This window comes from Trachypithecus francoisi, unplaced genomic scaffold, assembly GCF_009764315.1.
Source record: "Trachypithecus francoisi isolate TF-2019V2 unplaced genomic scaffold, Tfra_2.0 Lachesis_group0, whole genome shotgun sequence".
Lineage (NCBI taxonomy): Eukaryota > Metazoa > Chordata > Mammalia > Primates > Cercopithecidae > Trachypithecus > Trachypithecus francoisi.
Window position 1 is genome coordinate 7835050 of NW_022681453.1, and position 12383 is coordinate 7847432.

At 38.2% G+C, this 12383-nt stretch overlaps 1 protein-coding gene across 3 annotated transcripts in view; it reads left to right on the forward strand.

Moving 5' to 3' along the window:
* Positions 1 to 11803, forward strand: part of SLC33A1 (solute carrier family 33 member 1) — a 31413-nt gene extending 19610 nt beyond the window's left edge. The window contains exons 3-8 of one of the 3 annotated variants that reach the window (XR_004435485.1): positions 704 to 888; positions 1160 to 1277; positions 5103 to 5318; positions 6964 to 7159; positions 10914 to 10959; positions 11284 to 11803. Coding sequence is in view for 2 of the 3 variants with exons in the window: in XM_033203494.1 (XP_033059385.1) it covers positions 704 to 888; positions 1160 to 1277; positions 5103 to 5318; positions 6964 to 7131 (687 nt within the window). In the remaining variant the exon portion in view is untranslated. Of the gene's footprint in view, positions 1 to 703; positions 889 to 1159; positions 1278 to 5102; positions 5319 to 6963; positions 8789 to 10913; positions 10960 to 11283 lie in introns of those variants that run through there. The other 2 variants (XM_033203494.1, XM_033203509.1) reach the window with 2 other exon arrangements.
* Positions 11804 to 12383: the final 580 nt, after the last annotated feature.

Genomic DNA, 12383 nt, shown 5'->3' on the forward strand with positions numbered 1-12383 from the left:
ATGTCTCTTTATCCCTTTAACTGTTGTTTTTAACTTTAATTGCTTTTCTAATCTATTGTAAAAGTACTATTTTTCCTTTTGTAATTAAAAACTGACTCATGGGGAGATACTTTGAGGCTATCTAAATAATCTTAATTTAATTCTTATTCTTTTTTTGTGCTGTTTTTAAGGATGAAGCTAACTATACTTTATCACTCATTTTATTCAATCTCTCAGATATGTTTTCTCAGAATTACTTTTGAAACATTAAGATGAACTTCAGAAATTTTATTATGGTCAGTCAGAAATCATTAAAAGTGTATATATATATATATGGCATCATTTTAACCAGATTTATTTGGGTCAATTAAAGGCTTAAGTTCTTTTAAAGCTAAAACTTACAAATCAGTAAATTTGGATTTTTGACCCTGTTTACTATAACAGATTGGACTTTTTGAAGTGGAAATTTAATTGTATTTATAGCCATCTACAATCCCTACCAGTACTGAATTTTCAGTTGTTTTCACTTGATGTTGTTAGAAAACCAAAAGGCAAAATGTACCTCGTATAACTTGATTGTTGTACCAGGTATAATAATATGATGCTCACTTGTAACTGTCATGGGTCAGTAATAAAATTGAGGTTCTTGAAGAACTTACATATGCATGGAGGAAAATATTTCATAAGTCACGAATTAAAATGCTTTTTTGTTTTTATATTGCAGATTGGTTTTTCAGCAGCAGATGCTGTAACAGGACTGAAATTGGTAGAAGAGGGAGTACCCAAAGAACATTTAGCCTTATTGGCAGTTCCAATGGTTCCTTTGCAGATAATACTGCCTCTGATTATCAGCAAATACACTGCAGGTCCCCAGCCATTAAACACATTTTACAAAGCCATGCCCTACAGGTAAAAATGAAATAAAACCTTACTAAATAAGAAAGGGTAAAATGAGGAACATTCATCAATATCACTAATATCTGAGTGTAGAATTATATATATGGAAAAGGGTTTGAAAAGCATCTTTTTTCAATATTATTTATGTGCACTTTTATCTTTTTAACCTCCTAACAGGTTTAGATTCAGCTTCTTTCATATGGTAGGCACACGGATTTCTGTTTTTGTTGTTGTTGTTACTTAAGCTAAAATGGAAGTCAACTCAATGTTTCTTTCTCTATAGATTATTGCTTGGGTTAGAATATGCCCTACTGGTTTGGTGGACTCCTAAAGTAGAACATCAAGGGGGATTCCCTATATATTACTATATCATAGTCCTGCTGAGTTATGCTTTACATCAGGTAAGCTTGTGATTTTCTCAGGAAATAAACTGTTCTGTGTAAAATAAAGAAGACAGCTTTATACAGTTGCCTTAACATAATGATAATAAATTTTAAGATTTAAGCATGAATCTGACACTGAATAAATTATTGATGGTGGGCTTTAAACCCTATGACTTTTCACTTAGTGAGTTTGGTTCATAGAAAGAGACTTTCTTTTTTGTTTTTTTTCCAAGATGAAGTCTTGCTCTGTCGCCCAGGCTGAAGTGCAGTGGTGCAATCTTGGCTCACTGCAACCTCCGCATCCCAGGTTCAAGCGATTCTCCTGACTCAGCCTCCTGAGTAGCTAGGATTACAGGCACGTGCAACCACGCCTGTCTAATTTTTGTATTTTTAGTAGAGTTAGGGTTCCACCATATTGGCCAGGCTGGCCTTGACTCCTGACCGTGTGATCCACCTCCCTCAGCCTCCCAAAGTGCTGGGAATACAGGCATGAGCCACTGCACCCGGCCAAAAGATTTAAAAAAAGTGTATTCAACAAGTATTTGTTACATTTTAGAATTGATTCCAAAGCCAGCAAATTCTACTCTTGCTAAATATTTCTCAGTTTATCCCTAGGTTTCAGTTCATTATTTCTTGAATTCCTAATATCTTTTCTTTCTGAAAGTATTGAGAAATAGTAGAGGGTCCTAGTTTCTGGCTTAGCCTCTGCTTTTTTTTTTTTTTTTTTTTTTTTGAGACGGAGTCTGGCTTGGTTGCCCACTGCCCACGCCCTGCTAATTGCCTGTATTTTTAGTAGAGACAGGGTTTCACCATATTGGCCAGGCTGGTATTGAATTCCTGACCTCAAATGATCTGCCCAACTTGGGCTCCCAAAGTGCTGGGATTACAGGCGTGAGCCACCATGCCTGGCTCTGGCTTAGCTTCTGTATTGAAAGTTATGACTTATTCTTTATGATTTTGAAAGCTGTGTCAAGCTGCTTTTTCTTTCTTTCTTAAATATGTTTGTAATCCCTAAAAGAAGGAATTCCCACTTTGCTCTAGCCTAAGCTGCTGTTGCAGAATGAGACTTTTTTTTTTTTTTTTTCTTTGAGACAGAGTTTCATTCTTGTTGCCCAGGCTGGAGTGCAATGGTGCGATCGTGGCTCACCGCAATCTCTGCCTCCAGGATTCAAGCAGTTCTTCTGCCTTAGCCTTCCAAGTAGCTGGAATTACAGGCATGCGCCACCATGCCTGGTTCATTTTGTATTTTTTTAGTAGAGACAGGGTTTCTCCATATTGGTTAGGCTGGTCTAGAACTACGGACCTCAGGTGATCCACCCGCCTTAACCTCCCAAAGTGCTGGGATTACAGGCGTGAGCCACCGTGCCTGGCCCAGAATGAGATTTTTTTGTTCTGGATGCAAGTGACTCAAGTAAATGGCAAAGGCCCAGAAATAACCTTTGGGACTTAACTGCAGTTATTGCTAATGCATATTTCTGAGTCACTTTGGATTTTTCTAGCTTACATCCTTTGAAAGTTGTATTTGCTAATGTATTACTTAGTTTTTAACTGAAACCTAAAAATATGACTACCAGGTAATCTTAGTAGTTTTGTGCATACAGTAAATCATTTAGGAGAAATCCGTAGGGGGTCATGTCTGACTAAATTCTATGCCTATAAAATTATTGAGGCCAGACTGCCAAATATAATTTTTTTTCTGCTTTGCACATGCTTAGTTAATGCTAGGCGTGTAATAGAAGGTTGAAGAAGTGCTTTAACTAGTCAATGCTTTAGTATTTCTACCGGTAGGTTATAGCCCAAAAAGTATTTATTTAGCTTTGTATTTCATTTGAGAATTTCCTGAAGCATAGTCACTGAAACTGAGATAACAAGATGCTTTATGGGGGAAAAAAGGTACAAGGCCAAGTAAATTCGAGAAATGATGTATGACATAAGCCCTCTGTAAGTAGTGCCTTAATGAGTCCTTCAACACTTTTTTTTTTTTTTTTTTGGAGACAGAGTCTCACTCTGTTGCCCAGGCTGGAGTGCAGTGGCACTCGGCTCACTGTAATACCTCCGCCTCCCGGGTTCAAGTGATTCTCCTGCCTCAGTCTCCCAAGTAGCTGGGATTACAGGTGAGCGCCACTGCACCCAGTTAATTTTTGTATTTTTAGTAGAGACGGGGTTTCACCACATTGGCCAGGCTGGTCTTGAACTCCTAACCTCAGATTATCCACCCGCCTTGGCCTCCCAAAGTGCTGGGATTATAGGCGTGAGCCACTGCACCCAGCTTCTTCAACAATTACTAAGTGAACACCTATTCCCTGCCAGAAACCATTCTGAGTACTGATATGTAAATGAATAAATCACGCCAAAATCCCTGCCCTCAAGGAGTTTACGTTGTAAAGATTTCAAAAGGCATACAATGAAATGAACCAATTTTGTGTAAGTTAATGTCTTTCAGTCTTATTTGACTTTGGAACTCCTTTTTCTGTGAACACCCCCAAAAACAATATTCAAAGGAATACCATTATGGAAACACAGTTTGTTTCCATCTTTCTAAATTAAAGGTTATTTCTTGCCTTTTAAGTACTTTTTGCCTCTTAAGGATGTTTTTCTCCAGTTTGTCACATAAATTTTTTTTTTAATTTAATTTAATTTAATTTTTTTTATTATACTTTAAGTTCTAGGGTACATGTGCATAACGTGCAGGTTTGTTACATATGTATACTTATGCCATGTTGGTATGCTGCACCCATCAACTCGTCAGCACCCATCAATTCATCATTTATATCATGTATAACTCCCCAATGCAATCCCTCCCTCCTCCCCCCTCCCCATGATAGGCCCCAGTGTGTGATGTTCCCCTTCCCGAGTCCAAGTGATCTCATTGTTCAGTTCCCACCTATGAGTGAGAACATGTGGTGTTTGGTTTTCTGTTCTTGTGTCACATAAATTTTGAAATACTTTTCTTGTGTATATGTAGGAGAAAATATATATATTCCTATTTCTTTAAATATTTGAGTATTTATATGTGTAATAAATGCATACATATAAATACGTATATATACACGTGCAATATATGATATATATTTAGGTACAGTACAAATATGAGGTTTTGCATTTTGCTGTGTGCATTATGCATCCTTTAATGCCACCTCATCTAACATTTTCTCTGTGGTGTCTTTCTTGACTACTTGTAGTATAATTAATCTCATTTATATTTATGCTCCAGTAACACAATGTGTGCACTTCTATTTACAATACTTGCTCTATTTATAATTATTTATTCCCTATTTTCCAACCTAGAATAAATTCTTCAGTGTCACAGAGGGACCAAGGTCACATCTTTGTATTGCTGTGATCTGTTTTTTTTTTTTTTTTTTTTTTTTTTTTTTTTTTTGAGACGGAGTCTCGCTCTGTCGCCCAGGCTGGAGTGCAGTGGCCGGCTCTCAGCTCACTGCAAGCTCCGCCTCCCGGTTCACGCCATTCTCCTGTCTCAGCCTCCCGAGTAGCTGGGACTACAGGCGCCCGCCTCGTCGCCCGGCTAGTTTTTTGTATTTTTTAGTAGAGACGGGGTTTCACCGTGTTAGCCAGGATGGTCTCGATCTCCTGACCTCGCGATCCGCCCGTCTCGGCCTCCCAAAGTGCTGGGATTACAGGCTTGAGCCACCGCGCCCGGCCAGTATTGCTGTGATCTTAAAGCCTGGCCTATAGTAGGTGCTTGATGAGTATTTGTTGAATTGAGTTCAATAAATATCATGAAAATTAATTTTCAGGTTTATGATTTTGATGTTCTTAATTTAGACTGTAGCTTTATAAGCTTTATAATCATACTAAAGATGTTTTACGTTTTTCCTGTAGGTTACAGTGTACAGCATGTATGTTTCTATAATGGCTTTCAATGCAAAGGTTAGTGATCCACTTATTGGAGGAACATACATGACCCTTTTAAATACTGTGTCCAATCTGGGAGGAAACTGGCCTTCTACAGTAGCTCTTTGGCTTGTAGATCCCCTCACAGTAAAAGAGTGTGTAGGAGCATCAAACCAGAATTGTCGAACACCTGATGCTGTTGAGGTAAGTATGTTTTAATTTTAGATAACATTAAGCTAATACTAAAAAATAATATCTTTGTTTTGCCTCTAGAAATACTATGTCTTTTTTAAAAATCATATCTGTCCATAGGTTCTGGTATAGAAATCTACATATACTTTTTCTTTCACATCAAGGCTGAGGGTTATAATAATTCAAATCAGCAAGACTAGTTCTCTTAAAGGCGTTTCTCAGTAAAGGAGAGGCAATCTCTTTTTCCCCCACCTTAAGGATCACTATCCTACACAGCAGGCACTATACAAATGCATAATTAAGGCTGGGCGCGGTGGCTCACGCCTGTAATCTCAGCACTTTGGGAGGCTGAGGCCGGCAGATCACAAGGTCAAGAGATGGAGACCATCTTGGCTAACACAGTGAAACACCGTCTCTACTAAAAATAACAAAAAATTAGCCGGGTGTGGTAGTGGGCGCCTGTAGTCCCAGCTACTTGGGAGGCTGAGGCAGGAGAATGGCGGGAACCCAGGAGATGGAGGTTGCAGTGAGCCGAGATCACGCCACTGCACTCCAGCCTGGGTGACACAGCGAGACTCTGTCTCAAAAATAAATGAATGAATAAATAAATAAATGCATAATTAATAGCTTAAGTTTTGTAGTGATAGAAAAAGGGAATGTCCATTGGCTATTCATATAACAGTTATAACTAAACCTGAATAGTGAGTGGTTTGTTGATGAATTCTTTCAAAGTGACATTAGTCTACTTCTAGATTAGATGGACTGGAAATCTCTTCACATTTCCGAATATGAAAGCTACATCGTGAAAATAGATATTCGGGCCAGGTGCAGTGGCTCACGCCTGTATTCTTAGCACTTTGGTAGGCTGAGGTGGGTGGATTGCCTGAGCTCAGGAGTTCAACACCAACTTGGGCAACACAGTGAAACCCCGTCTCTACTAAGATACAAAAAATTAGCCAGACGTGGCAGTGTGTGCCTGTAGTCCCAGCTACTCAAGAGGCTGAGGCAGGAGAATTGCAAAACTGGGAGGCGGAGGTTGCAGTGAGCTGAGATCGCACCACTGTACTCCAGCCTGGGCGACAGAACGGGACTCCGTCTCTAAAAAAAAAAAAAAAGAAAAAGAAAAAGAAAATAGATATTTAGCTGGGTGTGGTGGCTCACACCTGTAATTCCAGCATTTTGAGAGGCTGAAGCAGGCAGATTGCTTTAGCCCAGGAGTTCAAGACCACCCTGGGCAACATGGTGAAACACCATCTCTACAAAAAATATAGAAATTAACGGGACATTGTGGTGCACGCCTATGGTCTTAGCTACTCAGAAGGCTGAGGTGAGAGGATTGCTTGAGCCCAGGAGCCAGAGATTGCAGTGAGCCCTTATCACACCACTGCATTCCAGCTAGGGCAACAAGTGAGACTCTGCCTCAAAAAAGAAAATGAGTATTGTTTACAGCAAGAACTGAATATTGTTGTTAATCCTGTTAGTAGCATTAGAGAGATTAAGATACATTAACATATTTTGTCATTGGAATTCAGTGAAATACTGAAATGTTTTAAGAAAAATATATTTTGATTAATTAGTTATAAAGTAGAAGCATGTTAATTGCTGAATACTTCCATTTTGAAATTGTAGATTATTTATTATAGTTTTATTTTTACAGCTTTGCAAAAAACTGGGTGGCTCATGTGTTACAGCCCTGGATGGTTATTATGTGGAGTCCATTATTTGTGTTTTCATTGGATTTGGTTGGTGGTTCTTTCTTGGTCCAAAATTTAAGAAGTTACAGGATGAAGGATCAACTTCATGGAAATGCAAAAGGAGCAATTAATATATACACTACTGGACATTCTAGAAAGGTAATTGTAGTTTAGTTTTAATTCGGAGAGCAGTGATAATCAGTGCACAGGAATATAAAATACTATTTTAAACAGCGAAATTAATAATATAAAATGCCAAATGGTTGAAAAAATAGAAACCTCTCTGTATATTTGATCATAATTTTTCTTTGCCTTGTCCATGTGTTTCAAGTTTACTTAAGGTCAGGAAATTCTAAAACAACTTTTCTGGCCTCGTTATTTGATTTATATCTTTTAAATTTACTGACTAAAGCATGTTTTAAGCTACAATGCAGTAGTCATGGGTGGTAACCATGTAGTTAAGTATAGTTATTAGTACCTATAACTGCTGGATCTGTATTTAAAATTGTGGTACAATATATAAAATGGAGAAGAACTTGATATTCAGGTACTAACCACAAGTAGTCTGACATTGTTGGCAGTTAAAATGTTATTTTGAATTGTAAATTAGTTAAATTTTATGTGGAATTTGCTGAGAAGAGAATATAGACTACTGAAATATCATTTTAGTTGTTATTTTTCTTATGACCATATTGTACTAATGAATCTGTGTTAAAAAGACTATTTTAAATGTATTTCCTGCTTTTGTAAGCATTAAAGATTTATAAGAAAATTATTCAAACTATTTTTTATAAAATGAAAGTTATGATTTTTAAACTTATTGATTACTCTTGTCCCTACCCCCTCTTTTTGGAAGATATTTTGATTCCTTATAAACTTTTACCCTAAGCTTACATATGTTTTCTGTCACAAGTGCTTCATGGCACACAGACAGCCAATGGAGGGGATCAAATTCAGTGTTGGATGTATGTTTATGGCAACATTTTGAAAATAAAAATTAAATGTTATTCTTCAAGTAGTTTTTTTTTTTAATTGCTGAGAGGAAAAAAAAACAGTAAAGCTTTCTGATTAAGTAAAATTTAAATGGACAGTACCATAATTTAAAAAACTAATACTTTAAAGAGAGACACAAAGATATTTTGTGCCTCTGACAAATTAATAGTGGGAAAATGTTTCTTAATTAAGCACTTTACTAGTGAAGAAGATCTCACAATTTATGCCAAATCAGGTACTGTATTTTCATTTATTAACACATAACCTTTTGTTTGAATACTGTAATTTTCAGTGGACAGTTGCTATTCCAAGAAAATTAAGCTTTTGAGTACTTTAGTAATTCCCAGCATATTATATACACCCAGTGATAAGGTGTTATGTATTGCTCTGACTCTTTAGAGAGTATAGAAATCCTTCAAAAGTTAGAGCAAACAAGATAGTACATTATGAGTCTTAATTTTATCATTGTGGAACAATGTGTACTAACTCCTGATTATGTTAATTTTATAACATAGGCTGAATTTTAGAGTGGGGTTTTTATAAGTAATGGAGGATAAAATGAGTGGGAGAAAATGGCACACAGCACCTGAAGAAAGATGGGGCAGTGACCTCTAAAACTCATGCATTGCCATTAAAAAGCCTGTGTTGGGCATCAGTGTCAGATCCTGAAGAATCACCTGGAAAAAATCCCATCCTAGAGGCAAGGAGACGCCACCAAACCATACACTGCAGTACTTTGTCACATGGTTGTCCATTATCATGTATTAATAAAGAAAAAACCCACTTAACTCTTACATATGAAATGTGTTTTGATTTTTAATTTTTGGATTAAGAAACTCAGATTGCCAAAATAACCTTTTATTTCTTCCCATTTATATTATTACAAATTATACATACTTTCAAACATAGTTTTTTGTTGTTGTTGTTTGTTTTTTCTTAATTGAAACAGTCTCGCTCTGTTGTCCAAGCTGGAGTGCAGTGGTGCAATCTCGGCTCACTGCAACCTTTGCCTCCTAGGTTCAGGCAATTCTCCTGCCTCAGCCTCCTGAGTAGCTGGGACTACAGGCGCACATCACCACACCTGGCTAATTTTTGTATTTTTAGTAGAGGTGGGGTTTCACCATGTTGGCCAGTCTGGTCTTGAACTCCTGACCTCAAGTGATCCACCCACCTCAGCCTCCCAAAGTGCTGGGATTACAGGCATAAGCCACTGCACCCAGACTTCAAACATAGTTAATGTCAGTACATCTTTAATGACTTGAAGTTTTAAAACATTTTAAGCCTTTAAGGTGAAAGCCATTAATTAAGTTGCCCTAGAAATAAACACAAAAAATTATAGTTACTGGTAATTTGAATACATGTTTGTAATGCATGCCAAAATAATAGCTATGTGCAACTGTGTTGCATACATTGATCACTAATGGCATGTAAAAATGATCTACCTAAATCTGAGGATCTGTTTACTGTAAATCAGTAGTACTAAAAAATACCCTGTTTTTATGTGTGGGTGTTTTTCTTGATTGATTGATCCTGATAAACACTACCTTCAAGTATGGACTTTTAACTCCTCCAGTTAATGCATCATATGTTTACTGGCTAATAATAGATTGAATATTTTTCTCTCTCTGTCAGTATCTCCATATGCGTAATGGTTGCCACATATATACATCTGAGTTTGAAAAGTTCTTCTAAGATTACCTAAAAGTAATACCACAGACTCCTTCCATTGTAAATACTTTATTTTATTTTATTATTGTTATTACTATTTTTAGAGACATGGTCTCAGTTTTGCCCAAGCTGGAGTACAGTGATGCAATCATAGCTTACTGTAACCTCAAACTCCTAGGCTCAAGGGATCTTCCTTAGGCTGGGTGCTGTGGCTCATGCCTGTAATCACACTTTAGGAGGCCGAGGCAGGAGGATCACTTGACGTCAAGAGTTCAAGACCAACCTGGTCAATGTAGTAAGAACCCATCTTTATGACTTTTTTTTTTTTTAATTATCCAGGCATGGTGGTACACAGCAGTAGTCCCAGCTACTTGGAAGCTGAGGCGGGAGGGTTGCTTGAACCCAGGAGGTCAAGGCTTCAGTGAGCAGTGATTGTGCTACTGCACTCCTGTCTGGGTGACAGAGCAAGACCCTGTCTCAACAACAAAAAAGGATCTTTCCACTTCAGCCTCTCTGGTAGCTGGGACTATAGGCACACACTACTGTGCCCAGCTAATAAAATAATAATTTTTTATAGAGGTGGGGTCCGCTGTATTTTCCAGGCTAGTCCCAAACTCATAGCTTCAAGCAATCTTCCTGCCTTGACCTCTCAAAATGCTGGGATTACAGGCGTAAGCCACTGTGCCCTGCCCTTGATAAATATTTTAATTTTGCCTGATAAGTCGTTAAAAAGTTTATTCAACACCTTAGATTTCTCAATTTTTTTTTTTTTTTTTTTTTTTTTTTTTTTTTTTTTTTTTTTTTTTTGAGACGGAGTCTCGCTCTGTCGCCCAAGCTGGAGTGCAGTGGCCGGATCTCAGCTCACTGCAATCTCCGCCTCCCGGGTTCACGCCATTCTCCTGCCTCAGCCTCCTGAATAGCTGGGACTACAGGCACCCGCCACCTTGCCCGGCTAGTTTTTTGTACTTTTTAGTAGAGACGGGGTTTCACCGTGTTAGCCAGGATGGTCTCGATCTCCTGACCTTGTGATCCGCCCGTCTCGGCCTCCCAAAGTGCTGGGATTACAGGCTTGAGCCACCGCGCCCGGCCGATTTCTCAATTTTTTTAAAATATTAAACCTTTGAAATCTAAAGTAATTGTTGGATTTCACCCCTTTATTGCAAGGTTTTTCTAATCTAGGTGTCTGTGGGAAAAACCCTGAATTGCTTGTGAAACTCTGGATATGTAATTTTTTTTTTCTTTTTCTGAGCAGAGTAAAATCTTGGATGGGCCATAATCCAAAAATCATGGTTTTGAAAGTGGACTGTATGCCGGGCGCGGTGGCTCAAGCCTGTAATCCCAGCACTTTGGGAGGCCGAGATGGGCGGATCACGAGGTCAGGAGATCGAGACCATCCTGGCTAACACGGTGAAACCCCATCTCTACTAAAAATACAAAAACGAGCCGGGCGAGGTGGCGGGCGCCTGTAGTCCCAGCTACTCAGGAGGCTGAGGCAGGAGAATGGCGTAAACCCGGGAGGCGGAGCTTGCAGTGAGCTGAGATCTGGCCACTGCACTCCAGTCCGGGCGACAGAGCGAGACTCCGCCTCAAAAAAAAATAAAAATAAAAATAAAAAAAAGAAAGTGGACTGTACTATGAGTCATAATCACAAATCTGAGGTAATAGTTGTAAAAATGTTTAAAGCATCCTGAAAACAATGTTGAAAAAAAAACTATGATAAAAACTATAAAATCTCTGCATATGTTGTACTGTATTGAACTTGAAACTTTGAAGGAATTAGAGTATGTAAGACATTAATGGTAGAAGAGAAACCATAAGGGTGAATTATATCCTACAAAAGAGAAATCTTAGTCATTTAACCTTTTTTTCTGAGTGACTTTTATTTTGCCTTATTAACAGAAACCTGAGAAAGTATGTTGCTTTGTATTAAATGGTTGAGACCATTATTTGATGTAAAAGCTGAAAATTTTATTTTTGTATTTTGGAGAATCCTGTGCTTCCAAGAAATTGAAAGAATGGCTAAAGCTGTATACCATAGACCCTGCTAAAATGAAAGAAATAACTTGTTAGGAACATTCCATGCAGATTTCCAAAATGTATTTTACCTTATTATTAGAGAAAGAAAATAAACTTTTAAAATAATCTGATAACTAGCATTCATATATTTAATAAGAAGCATTTTGGTTACAGAAGGGAAGGTGATACTGTACATTGTAACTGCTGAGACTTTTTTTTAACCAATGCCTTTGGTAGACAGCAAGGCACAATTATTTTCTCTTAGGGAGAATTTTTGAATACCTATTGCAGGCTGGGCATGGTGGCTTATGCCTGTAATCCCAACACTTTGGGAGGCCGAGGTGGGCGGATCACTTGAGGTCAGGAGTTTGAGACCAGCCTGGCCAACATGGTGAAACCCCGCCTCTACTAAAACTTAGCCAGGCATGGTGGCACACGACTGTAATCCCAGCTACTAGGGAAGCTGAGGCAGGAGAATCGCTTGAGCCTGGGAGGTGGAGGTTACAGTGAGCTGACATTGTGCCACTGCACTTCAGCCTGGGCGACAGAGCAAGACTCCATCTCAAGAACAAACAAACAAAAACAAAACAAAATACACCTGTTGCAGACCATGTTCTTTTTACTTTATTTTCTTTTGTTATTTTTTTGAGATGGAGTCTGACTCTGTCGCCCAAGCCGGAGTGCAATGGTGCAATCTCGGCTCACT